At 42.2% G+C, this 19,233-nt stretch overlaps 1 protein-coding gene across 1 annotated transcript in view; it reads right to left on the bottom strand.

Moving 5' to 3' along the window:
• REPS2 (RALBP1 associated Eps domain containing 2) overlaps positions 1-19,233 on the bottom strand; it is a 252,286-nt gene that overhangs the window by 116,066 nt on the left and 116,987 nt on the right. The window contains exons 6-9 of the mRNA XM_024115285.1: positions 13,351-13,489; positions 7,982-8,045; positions 5,853-5,995; positions 2,418-2,512 (exon numbers count right to left, since the gene is read on the bottom strand). Coding sequence (XP_023971053.1) covers positions 2,418-2,512; positions 5,853-5,995; positions 7,982-8,045; positions 13,351-13,489 — 441 coding nt within the window. The remainder of the gene's footprint in view (positions 1-2,417; positions 2,513-5,852; positions 5,996-7,981; positions 8,046-13,350; positions 13,490-19,233) is intronic.

Genomic DNA, 19,233 nt, shown 5'->3' with positions numbered 1-19,233 from the left:
ACCACTGCGCCACCAGGGAAGCCCTCCCTAATTCTTTAATGGCGTATTTATGTGAGATGATCGATGTTCACTAAACTTAACACAGTAATCATTTCAAGATGTATGTAAGTCAAATCATTTTGCTGTATGTACACCTTAAACTTATCCAGGGCTATATGTCAACTCTATCTCAATAAAACTGGAAGATCAAAAGCAAACATTATACTAAGTGAAAGAAGCCTGTCACAAAAGACCACATATTTTACATTTCTATTTATATGCAACGTCCAGAATAGGCAAATTCAGAGACAGAAAATAGCTTAGTGATTACTAGAGGCTGGGGGAAGCGGGGAACAGTAGATGACTGCTAACGGGTACAGGCTTTCTTTTTGGAGTGATGAAGATGTTCTAAAATTCGACTATAGTGATGGTTGCACGACTGTCAATATACAAAAAAACCACTGTATACTTTACACAAATTGTATACTTTAGATGAATATGGTATATGAATTATATCTCAATAAGCCTGTTTACAAAAGAAAGAAATCCAGTAATCTAAGAAGTACTGCTAAAGACAAGTGTCCCTGAAATTATAATCTTTACTTCTTGATGGAAATAAGTACATGGTACAGCTCTGCCGTCTTTAGAAAAAGATGTACTGCTGAGCAAACTTCTCAAGACCTGACTCAGCTACAGCTCCATTCACAACAAACACCTTTATGGAGTCATCCTTCACAGGGCTGGTACCAAGATCTATCTAAACTCCAAGCATGGAGAATTCCCTGGCGGTCCAGTGGTTAGGACTACACGCTCTCACTGCTGAGGGCCCAGGTTCAATCGCTGGTTGGGGAACTAAGATCCCACAAGCCACGTGGCGTGGCCAAAAAGAATAATAATAAAATAAAATAAACTCCAAGCATGCATTCTTGTGTTTAAAATATCTCCATTTCCAGGCTTCACAGCCACCTGTATATTTGCTCCTTTCCTTTTAGAGATGATAAGTGAGTACATGAAGAACAGCAACATGAGTCAGTAATTAATTTCTCCAAAAAAAACCAGCATTATTTATCTCTGCTGGAAAAGCAAAGACCATCTGATACCATGGCCAGTTGGAACAAAAGGTTTAACTAGAAAAAATGCGAATTATGACTTTTTTAGTAAATCACCTAACAACGACATAATCTTACACAAGCAGGGGTACCCATAGCAAAAAAAACTAAAAATTTAAAAATAAAACAAAACAAAACAAACAAACAAAAAATAAAACAGGGCAACTGCATAAGACAGTTGTAGAGATGTCTGTCCTGGCCTGACAGACAAACTTCTCCATACACTGTCAGCAACCCCAGAGTACACTGAGGGCCGGGAAAAGTGACTGACAATCATACCTGCTTCACCATCATACACATTCTACAGAAAAAGAAATTGAAAAAGCCAAAACTCTTCGAATGCACATCTATCACTCCACCTGAAATCACTTTATCTCCTTCCCAAGAGTAGAGATCTGCTGAGGAAAGGAACACGGAGGCTACGACTCAAAGAAAGAGCAGTAGAGAGGCCAGGAGAGACGTTATCAGAGGGGCGCAGGAGAAGCAGGCCTGACCCGCTCAGAGAGGAGCAGAGAGGATGGCATCCACAACAGGCACCACAGGCGCGAGAGCCTTGTGGGAAAGAATAAAAAATCACACACAATCACAAGGAATTTTTTAAATGGCCCTGTATCCTGCCTTTGACTTCTATCATCTTGCAACATCGCAGCACTGTAATAGGAGCCTATGAACAAACCTCCATTTATGAAACATTTCCAGACTTTTTTCAGGGTGGGAACAGCAGATATCATAAGCTGTCATCACAGCAATCATAATGGTGGTGATGGTGACGAAAGTGCTGATATTAACACTAACCATAAGGACCCCTAAAGCACACAGTTAAGCCCCTGCATCAGTGGCCCAACGTTATAGGAATTCTTCGGGTTTCTCTTGAGGATCATCCACATCAGGCAGCTTTCAATGTGATCTGGGGCCCTCATATACAGTTCTCAAACCTCCTCTCAAAACTGTTCTGATTCATTACACCTTGTTAATAATCAGCTGCTAAAAATACAACTTTACAATGTTTACTTCAAAATTAAAGCTCGGTTAAAGTAAATAACCTGGCTTACATTTTTCTGGCTTAGTTTGGCTATACCTAAATTCACCTCTAAAAAGTCAAGAGGCTACTTTGCTTTTTTCACCAAATCTAGTTTTAGGGAGAAGAGAAAAAAAGATAATTATAGATATATCTGGTGTCTAGATTTGAAATGCTGAGCTTCAAAATAAGTACTAAGTATTAAGAGAAATCGTTATGAAAGCAAATTTTCCAGAGTTTGTAAAGAACAATCAGCTAATGGATTTAATAGTACACACATCCTTACTTATTAACATATGAAGATCTTTTACCTCCATCCGATTCAAGTCACGGGGTTGTTGGTTTGCTGGCATTGACTCAGAATAAGAATCAAATAACGCACACTCCCACTTGGGCTTAGGAAAGGCTAAGAAGAAACAAAAAGAATGCATAAGAATATATACTATAGTCATGGTGGTCATTGTTTCCTAGCAGCTTTTCTGTGCTTGGTAAAATAGAGCAACAAAATCAGCCAGCTCCTATATACTAGAGATGGCACTAATCACGCTGAGGTAGTATTTCAAGTTCTTTACGTATACAAGCTAGTACTTCTGCCATGCCCACTTTACACGCAATAAAACTAAGGAGCAGCGAAGGTAAGCACCTTAGTCAAGGTCAGAGAGCCAGTAAATGAAGAGCGGGGACTTGAACTGCCAGCACTCCTGCTGGAGGGTCCATGCTGTCAGCATTTCATGTTGTAACATAGAAGTCATTTTCCACCTTAACCATCACTATCACAATACTTCAGTTTTAACTAAGCTACTAGCAGCCTTTTAAAATGGCAGTAACTATGAGGATAGTTTGAATACCATAAACATTAATTGAGGAAATACTTCATTTTAGCTATTACTACTGGAAGTAAACAGACAAGATCTTACAATGATAGGTACCGAAGAAAGCTTTATGAAGTACTCATTTCTTTTGGCTACCAGGAAAAACAAAAATAAGAGCACAAGTTCTTCCTGATTTATAACAATGAAATAAGAATCACATTATGGGTTTCTTCCAACATAGTATAGTGACAGCAGCTGTTAGCTGGGTAGCTGAGTGGATCAGCATAAGAAAAACCATGGTACCTGGTAAGCTAACACTGAACACTCACACTATTTCTTAGAAACAGATTCTGTTTCACCACTTTTGTCACAAAGTAAGTAAAAAAGAAATGTCTCAACAACTAGGAAAATTGTCAATACTCCAAAGAGGAAAAGCAGACTGGGGTAGACAGTAAACAGAAGCTACAAATCAAATTTGTCAAGACCAGCTATTAAGAAATCAAAATTTTAATGCCATGTTTAAAAACATTTCTTTGAATCAAATGTTAAAAATGGATTGGCAGGGACTTCCCTGGCGGCACAGTGGTTAAGAATCACCTGCCAACCTAGGGGACATGGGTTCGAGCCCTGGTCCAGGAAGATCCCACAGGCCGCAGAGCAACTAAGCCCTTGAGCCACAACTACCGAGCCTGCGCACTAGAGCCCGCGAGCCACAAGTACTGAGCCTGCGCGCCTAGAGCCCGTGCTCCACAACAAGAGAAGCCACCGCAATGAGAAGCCTGTTCGCCGCAACTAGAGAAAGCCCGCTCGCAGCAACAAAGACCCAACACAGCCAAAAATAAAATAAATGAATTTATTTAAAAAGATAAAAAAGCACAGAGAAGACCCAAAGAGTCCTGGCCATTTTCTTGAACCAAATACAAAAATAAACAAGGGTGATAAACCATTTAAAAGTTAACTACTAAACCCTTAGGGTTTGCCTAAAATATACTATCACTAAGTTTGATGGGGTTTTATGAGGTCTCTCATGATTTTTGTTAGAACTATTTAATGATTATTTAAGATTAATCCCACAAACTCTGGAAATGATGTGCAATTTTTGTTTAATTGAAGGGTATATGATGGATTCTTCTTCAGTTGTTTCTATAGAAATGCATGCTCCATAAAAGGCCATTAAGAAATGCAGGGGGGACTTCATTCAAAATGAAGGGAGATGCTCTTGACTGCGGATCTATTTTTTAGACTCTTCTGTACTGCGTAAGCAAGGTAAAAGCAGCCATTTGCAGCAGTAAAGGATTCAAGAGGCTATTTCTGTTTTGTTAATACACTTTTTGCTCAGGGCTTTCAGACCTTTAAAAATTTCATCAGCGACTTTTGAAACAGTCCGTGAAACACCTGAACACCTACACAGTGACTCCTCAAATAAGGAGTCATGACACCCAGCCTAGGTTCCTTAGCCACACCACATAAGAACAAGGAAACAGCATTCCTCAAGACCCCAAACAGGAAAGAGAGGGAGGAGAGAGACAGAGACAGAGACAGGGACCCAGAGAGAGCCTCTAAAGAGGAAACAGAGCAGTGTGTCATGCTGCCCAACTGCAAACTAGTTCCTGGGGACCCCTGAGGGTCTCCCCCAGCCTGTAAGGAAGGGGAACACGCTGGAGTTACGGCCCGCTGGAGTCAGAAAGCAGCTGCTATTAGCAAAGTCCAAGCTCTGAAACAAGTAATAGCTTTTGCTCTCTGAACCCTCCCCTTTGTCCATTTTCTGAGGGCCTCTGGGCAAGATCCCAGAATGGGTCATGCTTCCCCCAACATGTTCACCGGTCCCTGGCACCAGCCACATACTTAGTCTCTTCTTTTTGGTTGAGCCTCCACCCCGTCACTACCTAACACAGAATGACAGACTTTTTGTTTAAGAGTCAGAGACCCGAAGACTGACTTAGATAAGTCATTGGGCACTTTGAATCTAGTGCCGTTATGAGGAGGGGACAAGACAAGATAATCTAAGGCCTTTCCAGATCTAACCACGAAATTTATGATCTGTTCATGACGAATCACATTTTCTTTAGACACTGGTTCCCTCCTGCCAATAATCATCAGTGACTAAGCTCTCATGTTTTACAGGCCCACTCTAAAAAGTGAGAAAGGCTGTTGAAAGCACCAGCTATTTCTGGACCCTTTCGATGGAGGCTATACTTCTGTGAATAATAGAATTCACGTCAGAAATCAGCGCACTGCCTTTGAAAGGGCAAGAGACACTATTCATTTTTTCAATCTTCCAAAGAAGTTAATACAAAGGTTGGACTCACCATGACTCTTTCCTATTCAAAGGATTTGGGGGTAACTGTTTTAGTAATGAGAAAGACAAAGAGAGCTCGAGTCTAACTTTCTGGCATGCTAGAATGTTCTATATCTTTATCTGATTGCAGTTACATGGGTGGATACATATTTTAAAAATCGAGTGTACATTTAAGATCGGAGCCTTTCATACATTTCACTGTATGTAATTTTTAAACTTTTTCATTAGGTACAAGACTCCTAGTCCATTCCGTTGCCCAAGGCCACTCAGGGACACCAGGATGGGCCTAAAGATGGCAAGTCAGCATTGGCTCTACAGGAAGATCTTCCTCTTAATTTTTTTATCAGCTGGGGATTCAGTAGTTGCCTGGTCCACAATTTTCATGAAAGGGTTAAGTGACTTTGGTTCAAATCCATCCAGACAGCACTAGAATGGAGATAAAAGATGACTCACATTTGCTAGATCATCCCTATGACTCACATTATAAGTTGTGAGAGTCTAACATCAGTTAATTAACAGCAACTGTATATACAAAGGACTCCTCAAAGTGTCTGGACAACATCTTAAAGAACAAAACTCTCTTCCAAGGTCTGGAAGGAAATGTCTAAGGTTTAGGATTTAAGATAAGGCATTACCTGCTTGCAGGTACTCCGGCTGCAGAGTTGGAGGCAGGCCCTCAGGCAGTGGGTAGCCGTTCTTCCGGGCCACAATGAGATGAAACGCAGCACAGAACTCGGGCAGGCTCAGGGCTCCATCGCAGTCAGCATCGCTCAGTTCCCTAAGGATAGCAGATGTTGTGAGCGCCTAACACGGGGCTCAGAGGGAAAGTTACTCAGCCTCAAACATGCAAACACGACTCCCAGGCTCTCTGGTGGAGGCCCTGCAGGGTCCCCAAACCCATATAAAATCTCAGTGGGCCACAGGGAGGAAGAAAAATCGACACCACTAGCATGAGTGGCACTTTAGAAATAAAAATTGAAATCCTTCAGATTCTCCAGTAGATCTGTTTTACAACAGAGTACACAAGTAAAAAAAACTATGGCACGAAAAGGCGAACGATGCCCACAATTCACACACAGTAAATGCGCCCCGGACGACGTGGTGCTCAAAACAGTCAGAGGAAGGGCTGGCCCTGCCCTTTCACCGGTGTCCTGGCCATTATTCAGTTACCCAAGCTCAGATACAAGCACTTCATTTCTCAGCTTTAAGGAAAAACCTTGAACTTTTCAAGTCGCAAATGTTGTATCAAAACTTTGCTTGAGAATTCCCTCCTGGGAAAACACAAGTAAGCTCAGTAAATACTGGTTGAATTATGTTTTCAGATAAAACTAGCAACTAGGGAAGGCTGGAACCAGATGAGATAGAAAGGAAGAAAGGGAGAGGCTTGAAAAGGCTTATCTTTGCTTCAGCCGTTGTTTCCCACTGAAAAGCAGAGACCTATCTGCCAAAGTAACTAAGACCCCATAAGCTCAACCAGTCTCTTAGGTGTACAGAGACGAGTATGCTTCTGTTAGGACAAGCAGAGCGAGAAGGCATATACAATCATAGTAGAAAGGGGGTTACTATTTGAAAGAAAAACCATGGAAGGTAAGCTCCGGAACTTTCCTTTGGAGCCTTCACATCCTTGTCCCCCTTGAATATTCAGAAAGCACCAGCTCCCCAAGGTAAGGAGCCAGGGAACTGTTTCAAACACTGGGTGGAGAGAAACCCACAAAGTTTACATGGATACGTCTCAACAAAAAGATAGAAACCCTCATGCCGATAATGTTAAGACTGGGAATTCTGCCAAAACAGACTGTATTCTTTACAAAATGATAGTTTCTCTTTTTTCCTAGCTTTAAAGCCTAATAAGGCTTGCCATTTTTTTTTTTTAATGCTAGAATATATTGCCGAAAAATCGAAATTCAGCTCAGGATCCCAGATACAGTGGCATTCACAAGTGTCAGCGTGGAATAGTTTTCCAATATGTTGCACAAAACATGACAAGCAATTTTAAACTCTATTATAATTTTTTTGTAAATCCTCATGAAAAAAAATTTTACATAAATATTCCAACACTTTAATTATATATTTATCACAGCGTGGTCTCCCACCCAGTCTTGAGGAAGAAGAGCCCACACGCAGTCAGGAGTTTACAGAGCTACGGAGCGTTTTCATAAACGCAAACAGAGCCATCTGGGCCAACCAGCACAGCCCTTCTGGAGCCGCGGATGCAGCCGGCACAGCAGCAAAGCACCGGGCACAGCACATGTGCAAGTCTGAACCAGGGCCCAGCTGATAAACACCAGCCAAATTTACGAAGCTCAGAGGCAGCGAGAAGAGTCAAATTTAACTTAATTCCAAAATATCTGTGGAACTTCTGTTCACCTGGCCTCATAAAATATTATAAAGAATAGCTTTTCAAGGTTCTCCCGTCACTTACACCACATCAAACAGAAAAATCTGAAAATAAAACACACAAGATGGAAATTCTCATACGCTCACACAAGTGCTTAGACTGAAAAGGCATCTAGGTGAGGATAATAATTAGGAAATTGCTTTTTAAATAAGAGCTAAAACAGTGCGTAGTATGCGCCAGACACTATTCTTTGTGCTTTTCATATAACTTACTTCATCTTCACAGCAACAATATTCTAAGTTCTTTTCATTCTCTTAGTCTGTTTTTTAAAAAATTCAAAAGATTAGATTTTTAAAATGCAAAAGTAGGAGCTAAGGGATGGCTATGGATAACAGTATGATACTATGAGGCATTAACTGTACTTACCATATATAGGAGAGTTCTGGAATGGAAAGCTTTGATTTGGTGAAGAAGTTCTTGGCCACAGAACCTGTCAAGAGCCATTGTTTAAATAAATCATGAATTACTTATCTAGAGCAGCTTTTATATTTATATGTAAATGAATCACCATTTTTTTCATTCAGCAATTCCCACCATATAACCACAAATATAACAATTATTCATCAAAGCAACTACGAATTGTATGGCTAAAAAGCAACATACAAACGGCTTTTAAAAGAGTATGTAAATTAGAATAGGGCAAAAGAACTAACGACAAAATACTTATTATGACATGAAAATTATATCAATTCCTTCTTCGTATTTCCAAAAATCTGCAACATTTACTAAATATTCAAAGGATAACTATCAAAATTTTCAAAGTAAAAATCTGTCGAGCACTTTTAATGAACGGATGCAAAAGTAATACACGATCATGGTAGGAAAGAGCAAAAAGAAGAAAAACTAACACCATTAATCTCATCATACTAGAGATAAGACAGACATCTTGGGAAAGCGTTTCAGTGAGATTTAAGATCTCTTGGTGGCTCTTCAAGAATCGGATCCAGGAACCTCTTGCTACTTTCTTTATTCATTGCAAATTCACCAATATCAATGGAAAGCAGGTAATCATTCCATTTTACATGTTACCTAGCTTCAAGCCCCAACTGCACTTAAAATGTTTAGACCCAATCCTTATTGAGATTGAAATTTTTATGCTTTCTGCTCTCAAAACAGTTTCACAATTCAAAAGCCTCAAGTCTAATACAAAGAACACTCAAATCAAAGCCCTAAACTCTATTTTAAACTGATAAAGTCAAAAGTCTTTCCTTAGCCATCACGAGACTTCTAACTGGCCTTGAAGCAAAGGATTATAGTGGACCCTAAGGCAGACTTATTTTCCTTTGATAGATGAAGGATCAAAGACAAAGTACCCTATAAACGAATGAGCCTTCTCCCCAAGAGCATCCTGGAAATAATGCGGACACAGGACTGTTGGCCATCCATGCAGCCTCCTTTTCTTGTCAAACATTTGTCAGAAATGTCTTGAAAGCCCATTTGCCAGCTATTTTATACATAGAAAGGCATTCTCCCCTAATTTCATTCTTCTTTTTCCCTCCTGATCTCCTTTCTTCAAAGTATAATAGGCTCAAACCCACAGCTAGAGACCTGGCCTGGCCTTCACACAGTAGAGAGAGACCGTCAGCCCACAGTGTCCCAGAGTGGTTGGGTGGCGCCCACAGGGAAGATGATGGCTAACGAGGTCAGAGAAGGAGCACTTGAGCAAGCCCGAGTGCTCCCTCCTTTGGTGCTGACAGAAGTTCAAACGGGGAGCTGGAACCCTCGCCCCAGCCCCACCCCCAAGCAACAGAGAAACCCCAAACAAGCCTTTCCTTGCTCTCTCCAGCCATTTTCAGATCGACCTGAGAGCCACATGTGGGGCAGAAGAGGTAGGAGGGAGGCTTAAAAGCTGTCAGCAGTCAAAGATCAAAACCATGAATCCAGACGTTTTCTTAGGGGTCTCTCAGCCCAGTAAACTACAGCTACCCACAGCATTGATCCATCAGTGACTGAATGTTAATACATCCAATATATACAGATCTTTAAAAAAAAATAAAGACCAGTAACCCCCTGTAAAAATGGGTTGAGCTATGAGAGTTCAAAGAAAGACATGCAACTGACTCTTAATCATATTGAAAAAAAAAATGTTCAACCTTGTTCGTGAGACATCTGTAAGTTAAAGCCACACAAAGACATGATTTCTTGCCTATCAGATGGGAAAATACAAAAGTTCAACAACGTGTTTTGATAACAAGACTATGGGAAAATAGGCACCTCATACAATGCTGGTGGGGTGACAAAATGGCACAACCCCAAAGAAGCGGTGTTTTGCAAAATCACATGTGACCCAGTAATCCTACTTCCAAATTATCCAAGGATACACTAACAAAAATATAAAAAGACATATGCAGAAGGCTATTTACAAGAGAAATACTTGTAATAGCAAAGGACTAGAAGTAATCCCAATAAAGAACTGGCTGAATAAATGATTGCACATTCACACAATCTATAAAAGGAAACGAGAAATATCTCTACATACGACTACAGAGTAATCACCAGAATATACTGTTAAGTGAAAAAAGGAAGGTGGAGGAAAGAATAAGTAGTATGCTACCACTTATCTAAGAAAATATGGAGATAAGAACACACACACACATATATAGAGATATGCGCATACACATATTTGCTTCTGTTTTTAAAAACAGACAAATAAGCCATTAAACAAGATGTTTACCTATAGGAACAAGGAAGGAACAGGGTAGAGGAGATAGGGACAGGAACTAGACTTCTTTGAATGTAGCTTGTTTTGTAGACTCAACTTTAGGACTGTGTTAATATTTTACATAAGTGAAAAATTAAATTTTAAGAACACAATCCCTAAAAATTGAAATCAAAACAAATAAAACTGAAAAGCACAAAGCTGGAGAACTCTCACTATCCAATTTCAAAAGCTTACTATAATAATCAAGACAGTGTGGTATTGGCATTAGGCTAGACATACAAATCAGTGAAATAGAATTGGTAAAGAAATAAACTCTCACACTTACAGTCAGTTGAATTTTGACAGGGAACCTAAAACAATTAAATGGCGGAAAGAATAGTTTTTTCAACAAATGGAGCTGGGACAACTAGATATTCACATGCGAAAGAATGAATTTGAACCCCTACCCCATATCATATGCAAAAATTAACTCAAATTGGACGAAAGACCTAAACGTGAGAAATAAAACTGTAAAATAGGGAATTCCCTGGCAGTCCAGGGGTTAGGACTCTGCGCTTTCACTGCCAAGGCCCGGGTTCAATCCCTGATCTGAGAACTAAGATCCCACAAGCCACACGGCACGGCCAATAATAATAATAATAAAACACAACTAATATGACCTTGGATTAAGCAATGGTTTCTTAGATACGACACCAAAAGCACAAGCAACAAAAAGAAAAAATAAACTGAACATCAAAATTAAACTTTTTTGCTTCGCAAGATACCATTAGGAAAATAAAAGGACAAGCCACGGATTGGGAAAAAAATATTTACAAATCATATGTCTGATAAGGGACCTGTGTCTAGAATACACAGAGAACTCTTTCCACTCAACGATTTTTTTTAAAAAAATGGCAAAGTATCTGAATAGGCAGTTCTCCAAAGAAGACATACAAATGGACAGTAAGAGCATGAAAAGATGCTCAATGTCATTCTTCATCCAGAAAGAGATACCACTTCACATCCACTAGGACGGCTACAATCAAGAGATAAAAACAAGTGTTGGCAAGGATGTGGAGTAAGACACTACTGGTGGCAATGTAAAATGGTGCAGCCACTTTGGAAAACAGTCTGACTAGTCCTCAAATGGTTAAATACAGAGTTATCCTATGATCCAGCAATTCCACTCCTAGGTATATATCCAAGAGAAATAAAAATATACATCTACACAAAAACTTGTACACAAATGTTCACAGCAGCATTATTCTTAAAAGCCAAAACAACCCAAAAGTCAATCAACTGATGAACAGATAAATAAAATGTGGTCTATCCATACAATGGAATGATATTCAGCCATAAAAAGGAATGAAGCTCTGGTACATACTGCAACATGGATGAACCTTAAAAACATTATGCTGAGTGAAAGAGGTCAGACACCAAAAAACACTTATTATACAATTTCATTTATATGAACAGCCCAGAACAGGCAACTCTACAGAGAGAGAAAGTAGTTTAATGGTAACCTAGGGCTGGAGGGTGGGGACAGCAGGAACGGGGAGTAAATGCTAATAAGTAGGTAGTTTATTGGGGGGAGGTGCTCTAAATCTAGATTGTGACTATACTACACTAAAAACATTGAATTGTACACTTTAAATGGGTAAATTTAGAGTATGTAAATTACATCTAAATAAAGATGCTTTCTAAAAAAGGGACATCAACTAATTGCAGTGTATGACCCTCTCCTGACCTTGATCAAACTAAACTTTTAAAAAAGGCATTTGTGAGACAATTGGGGAAATCTGAACAAGACTTGATATTAAGTAATTTGTGGGGTTTTTTTAATGTGCTAATGAGTTGTGGTTATGTTTTTAAAAGAGGCCTTATCTTTACAGATACATCCTGAAATATTTTCAAATGAAATAGTCTGGTAATTGCTTCAAAACCACCTAGGCTCAGAGAGGGTATAAATAAAACCAAATTGTGAGAGCTGAGGGATAGGTACACAGGAGTTTGTTATACTAGCCACCTGAGTTGTGTCTGTATTTGAAATTCTGCAAAATGAAAAGGTTAAAAGAAAATAAAAACATTCCTAAGAGCTACCTATTTGTATTTGGCTAAATATCTGCATACATTGTGAAGAAACTCACTTAAGCAGTGGGTAAAGTTAGCAAGTGGTCAATAAACGCAATCTGGGTTTCTGCTTTTTTTAAAAATCATGTTGTCAACATTAATTTTTTGTATCTACAATATTCTGCCTTCAAATAAAGCCATTACCACCAACCAGAAAATGATATCTGCGTTTATACAGGTATGTTTCAACAACACACCTTATTTCACGAGAGAAAATCAATCTTAGTCCACACTGTGATATGTCAGGTTACAATTATCAAGGACATATTGTTATTCTTCACAATTGAAGTATAAAAAGAAAGTTTTATGAATTTGTCTTCCAGACTCTACTATTTCACTGTTTGTTTAGTCTTCAGCCGGGTGAAATGTAGGCACGTAGGAATTAAATCAGTTCCTCTCAGCTTGAATTTTGCATGAGAACTCAATAGGAATATGTATTTCTGAAGATAACCCAGAAGAACTAACATGTGGACATAAAAATGCTGGCCAATTTTCCTCCCATATTTTCTCCCAGAAAAACCAGAGGAGAAAGACTGCAGCCAAAGAAAACGAACATGAACTTGAACTCTAAGGTGTATATAACATAAGGAGACCTGTGACAGCAACTCTTTGGGAGGCTACACTATGTCCTTGCTGTAACACCAACATAATGAGTACGCAATTAAAGGTGCGACACTCGTTTCAGGAACTGCTCCAGCTAATAAGGCACAGGATCTGAACCAGGATGCTCCAAATTCCCATTTAACCCCCCTTTGAAACGGAAACATAACTTTCCCAATATCACTGCCAAGTGTTTTTCTGCATGGTTTATAGTTGATGAGACATTCAACCTCAGAGAAAAACAAACTAAAATCATAGAAGGTTGTTGTACTCATTTTGTGTGGACTATTTCTCAAGATGGGCGCTGTTATTTATGTGAGACAGTGAGCTGGGACCCATGTTCTCACCCGCCAGACTTTGTTACCTGAAATGAAGGAACTCGGATCAGGCTGAAGGGACCGGAACTGGTTGACATAATATTCTCGCTGCTCTTCCGTTATCCTCCAGGGTTCGTCTGGGTAACTACTGTTGTTATCCTGCAGTTCTCTCTCCACTGAAAAGGACTTTAAAAAGAAATCAATAAGCAGATGCTCACAGAATCTGTCCTTTGTGAAACGAAGTAGAAATATTAAACCCAAGCATTATAATTATCTTTTTCCTCAAGAGAATGAATTTAAACACCTGGTGAGTAGAATTTAATGGGAATGTAAACTTCTGAAGGTCAGACATCATGCTTTATACCTTTCTTTTGCATTTCCCAAAGTTGTTAAGAGGACTGAGCATGAAATATTGAACACTTGGGTGAGTGACGAAAGATTTTCCAATGTGATGAAGGGGGAAAAAATACAATCGTTCTTTTCTGCAAATATTCACCACATTTTGATCCTTTCAAATTAGTTGAGTAGATAGTAAGATAATCTCGATTCTTTTTAAACCATTTTTTTAAAACCTAGAACAGCTATAACCGCACCATCTTTTTTTCTGAGGCATTCCCGTTGTATAAATCTGGGAATCAAAAGCTCCGAATCAAGTCCCACGTCCCCAGGTCCCACCTGAGTGGCAAGTCAGGATCACCAAACCTCTCCTTCCACATTTGTGAACTGGGGGTTCTACTTAGTAATAGAGCTGAGTGCAAAGATGGGCTGTCATGGTACCACAACAAACAGGGTAACAAGGGGTGCATCCGACCTGCCACTAGGGGGCATGCAAGCCAAATTTGAGAATTTAAGGATACAGAGAAGCAGAGTAGTAGTGCAGGAGAAAACAGCTCTGCTAAGCAATGGAGAAAGAAGCAAAAATGGTGATTCTGGAAGGAGCAGCACAGGGCTTTGTTGCATCCCTCCCATCTACCCTAAGGCTAAGGTGCTACTTGCCAAGGGCCACCTTCATGGAACTAAAGGGTGAACACAAGGAGGGTGAGCCTTTAAGACAAAAGGAGACTAGGAAAGAAGGGGAGAGGTATTACTACTGATACCCATCAAGGTGCCTGCTTCTGAATGAACACACTACCAAGGAATTAATCATTAGGAAGGTATTCTACTCACTATCCCCAGAAAAGACAGCAGACCATGTCTGCCCCCTGCCTCAACCTCCCCAACAAACACACACCACATTCTGGAAGTAACTCTTCCCAGGAATACTTGGCTCTCCTCTGATGCCATTCAGAGAAGAAACAACTCTGTAAAAAGTTTGAGCTGTGATATGACCTTGAGATGCCATCTTTGAAGTTTGCATACTAGATGAGTTTCCACTAAATCTAAATCAAACCGTTTTTAAATGCCCTGAAAGTCACTATCCAGTAGTTAATGCCTTAAATTCATAGAGTGTTTTGAAATTTACAAAGCATTTCATACGCCCCTGTCTCACCTGAGCACCTCAAACATTTGAGAGGTAGACACAGCAGGTATTAGTATGCTTTTCCCAGATGAGGAAACCGAGGCTCAAAGAGCTTAAGGGACATGCCCATATGCTTCACTGAACCCCTGCAGTCAGCAAATAAGTGCCCACTTTTTTTTAATCTGTTGCCAAAATCTCCATGCTAGGTATTGGCTGCTGCATTCCCTGGCGTTGACATGGAAGCTTCTATTCCCCTAAAATGCACTCTCCTTCCCACCTGGAACCGAAGCTGCCATACCCAGTCGTTGTTGGAAGTGTCATCCCATAACCAACTGCTCACCCTATTTCCTCTGCCACATTACTTGATCCCTGAGTGGCATCAGTGGTCTCTTAGCAGGTCTCAAGTCTAATCTGACAGCAGGAATCAGGAATGGACAGGAGAAAGTGACTGATTCCTCTGCTTAAAAGCTTTCAGGATGACCTATTGCCCAATAAAACAAATCCCCCTCCTCCACCTGGCTTTTAGGGCCCTTATAATCCAGCCTCCTCCTTGGTCACTCATAGCAGGCTTCTGATAGCCCACATGCTCTCTCCTCATGGGTCAGGTTTGCGTCTTCTCCCCAGACCACCCTTCCTCTGATCCCAGCCCACTCAAATCCTACCCATCCTCAAGTCCCATGGCCCCGAAGGACTCTGTGACGTACCTGCCAGGCCCACAGCCACCGCAGAGGCGCTACCTGCTCCCAACCCCCAGCTCAGCTTGGCTACGAAGATGGGTCTGGAACCACATGTGCACAGCGTGGCCCACCTCATGCCCAGTCTCCCCCAGCTGAGTCCAAGTAAGTGTGGGTGGGCTCACAGTTGCTGGCCTCTGGGATGCTCCGGCCCAGAAAGCTTTTCTCTAGCGAGAACAAGCTGGGCCAGATGCTCATTCTTGGGGATGTGGATAAAAAGTAGGAAGATCAGGGCTTCCCTGGTGGCGCAGTGGTTGGGAGTCCGCCTGCCGATGCAGGGGACGCGGGTTCGTGCCCCGGTCTGGGAAGATCCCACATGCCGCGGAGTGTCTGGGCCCGTGAGCCACGGCCGCTGAGCCTGCGCGTGTGGAGCCTGTGCTCCGCAACGGGAGAGGCCCGCGTACCGCAAAAAAAAAAAAAAAAGTAGGAAGATCAGCAAGCAGAGAAAGCAGACCCTGGGCAGATGCAGAGTGGGGCAGGGGTGTCACCAGGGAGCAAGAACTGAGCACAAGCAGAATCTGTGAGGAACGGAAGTACAGAAAGAGTGGTGGCTGCTGGCGGCCCAAAGGTAAATGGACAGTGAAGCAAACTCAACTAGGGCCAAGTCTGTTCATGGCACAGCAAACATGAATAACCAAGAACTCCCATCCCTGGGGACCACTGGGCCAACCCTCGCCTCGCATTTCTTGGATTCCCGTGAGAACCCCAACCCCTTCCTCCTTCTCAAGAAAACTTACGCTGACAAGGAGAGTTCCTGCTCCTTAAAACCCAAAGTGCCAGGACATCCCCGGTGGCGCAGTGGTTGAGAATCTGCCTGCCGATGCAGGGGATGCGGATTCGAGCCCTGGTCCAGGAAGATCCCACATGCCGCGGAGCAACTAAGCCCGTGCGCCACAACTACTGAGCCTGCGCTCTAGAGCCCACGAGCCACAACTACTGAAGCCCGCGCGCCTAGAGCCCATGCTCTGCAACAAGAGAAGCCACCGCAGTGAGAAACCCGCGCACCGCAACGAAGAGTAGCCCCCACTCGCCGCAACTACAGAAAGCGCACGCGCAGTGACAAAGACCCAACGCAGCCAAAAATAAATAAAAATTTTTTTTAAAAAGTGCCTTCCAACAATGAGAGAGGGCATCTGAACACCAGGCAACCCATACCTGGTGTGGCCCTTCTACCAGCCTGCACAAAACATGTTAACCTACCCCCATCTCTTTCCCCTTGCTTCTCACTTCATGTTTTGAATTGATTTGATAAACCAAGTGATTTGAGCATCTTAGAAAACATGAATCCTTATTATAAGTATGCTAAGTATCACACAGGTTGAACATTTAAAGTGCTGTTTGTTAAATATCTTCATTCAGGTTTCGATCTGGAGGGCGAGAACCATATCATCTAAGCTGTCATTCTGCACACAGCCCCTAGCAGGCTCAGCACAGACACTACAAAAGTCGGGTGGGGGCCACTTACTGACGGACTCTAACAACTTCAGGGGTATGTCTTATGTTGAAAGAGATGCAAAAACACTACTCTATGCTGCGTGTAATGAAAGAAAGCCTATGAGTCCATTTCATATTTTATTTTATTTTTTTTAAAGAACGACTTGAATTTTTTTTTAATATTTATTTATTTGGTTGCACCAGGTCTTAGTTGCGGCAGGCAGGCTCCTTAGTTGCGGCATGCGTGTGGGATCCAGTTCCCTGACCAGGGATCGAACCCAGGCCCCCTGCACTGGGAGCGCAGAGTCTTATCGACTGCACCACCAGGGAAGTCCCCATTTCATATTTTAAATCTTGAGACCTATCAAAAGACGTCCCTGTCGGTCCCATGGTCTGATCTCTATGGAGAGGTTTCAAGTTCCTTATTCATTAAGTGAGTGATTTCAGAGACAGGCAGAAGGGGCGGATCACACTCCACACTCCCTGAAGCCGAAATATTCCAAAAGAAAGCTGATCTATACTACAGGAAGCCAAACGATGTGAACTTTGCTGCAGAAACACTGACCTGCTCATTCATTCATTCATTCATTCACAGACACTTATTCAACATCACCAACATCCCAGACACTAGTCACGAGGGATACTCTGATGGTCAAACACATTCTCTTTCCCAGGAAGCCTACAGTCCAGTGAGGGAGAAAGACGGGCAATCGCAAAACAGCGAGGTGTGAGCTGTGGTGAGAGAGGGAACTCCGGAGCTCCATGGCTGGGAGTCAGTCCACCGACCGCCCGCATCCACATCACCTGGGGACTCGTCAGAAATACAGAAGCCCAGGCCCTACCTACCCCACACCTAGTGAATCATCAAGTCTGGGAGTGAGGCTCAAGCATCTGCAATTTAACAAGCCCTCTAGATGATGCAAAGCACACTCAAGTCTGAGAAGCAATGCTACAAAACATGCAGGGCAAGGCAAGCAAAAGGAACAGCATTTGCAAAGACACCTTAAAATGCCAGAAAATAGCCATCTCCTAAAAGTAGCTCAGTTGAGCTACATACAGATAGAATGGGCTGCCAGTGCAGAGGACATGCGAGTGGAGCTGCCTCAAGACGGTCCAGACCAGTGGTCCTCAACCTTTTTGGCACGGGGACCAGTTTCGTGGAAGACAATTTTTCCACGGACTTGGGGGGGCGGGGAGAGGATGGTTCAGGCGGTAACGCGAGCAATGGGGAGCGGCCGATGAAGCTTCGCTCGCTCACCCGCCGCTCACCTCCTGCTGTGCGGCCCGGTTCCTAACAGGCCTGGGAACGCTACCGGTCCACAGCTCAAGGGTTGGAGAGCCCTGGACCAGACCATGAAGAAGGTTCAGGGGGGCACCAGGTTAAGGGCTTTAAACTGTATCTAGAAGACAATCGGGAACCACAGATAAGTATGACACAGGCCAATGAAATAATCAGATTTGAGTTGCAGAAAGATCACTTCAGTGAGGAGAATGGAAGGAAGACTAAAGGTCGGAAGACCAATTAAGGCCATAGCGGCAACCCCGGCCAGAGGTCAAGGTGGCCCAGAGGTAGGGAGGGCTATGAGGGGAGTAAGAGAAAAGAGCCATAGAGCCCCCACCAGATGAAGGCCCATTCCAGCAGCGGGATGGCGGCTTGAGACCTCTCTGGCAGCAGCTAGGGGGCCATCTCCTCCAAACGAACCCAAAAGGCAACCGTAACAATCAAAGACCTGAAATCAGTCACCTAAGAGAGAATGTCTAATTGCAAAGACTGGAGGCACTGAGAAATGGAGGCGGGGGAACGATGGAGCCTTGGGCTTCCGAGGAGAAGCTGGAACCAGGAAGAGCCCCACCTCCATGTGCACCCAAGAGGCACCCAAGTTCCACTCCAGCTCCGGTGGTTTGGTTGGCCGGGTGGAGGTTTTTGCTACTTGGTGCCAATTTTGAGCTCTACCAGCGTTTTTAAGAAAATATAAAAGGAGGGAGAGAGAGAGAGAAAAAGAGAGACAGAGAGAGAATCTTCCGCATCTGTGTGCTTAAGCCTCATACATATGGTTCATTATACAGTTTCTCTAGACACAGGAGAATTAGATTTGCTTATATTTAAAACATTCAAACCCTTGGTTTTGTTTCAAGGCAAATGCAAATATCTGGCACTGCAACTTGTTATCTCTGGGGAATACAGGCTGTTTATAATGAAAGAGACTTCAAAAGACTCATTAAAAAGTAATACTATTAATAAAATCCCAAAAGGTGACACTTACCCCTGAAGTATCTTAAAATCAAACATAGATGAAAAGTAT

This window comes from Physeter macrocephalus, chromosome 21 (genome assembly GCF_002837175.3).
Source record: "Physeter macrocephalus isolate SW-GA chromosome 21, ASM283717v5, whole genome shotgun sequence".
NCBI classification, from domain to species: domain Eukaryota; kingdom Metazoa; phylum Chordata; class Mammalia; order Artiodactyla; family Physeteridae; genus Physeter; species Physeter macrocephalus.
Note: the sequence above shows the minus strand (reverse complement) of the source record. Positions and strands in the feature narration are given on the sequence as shown.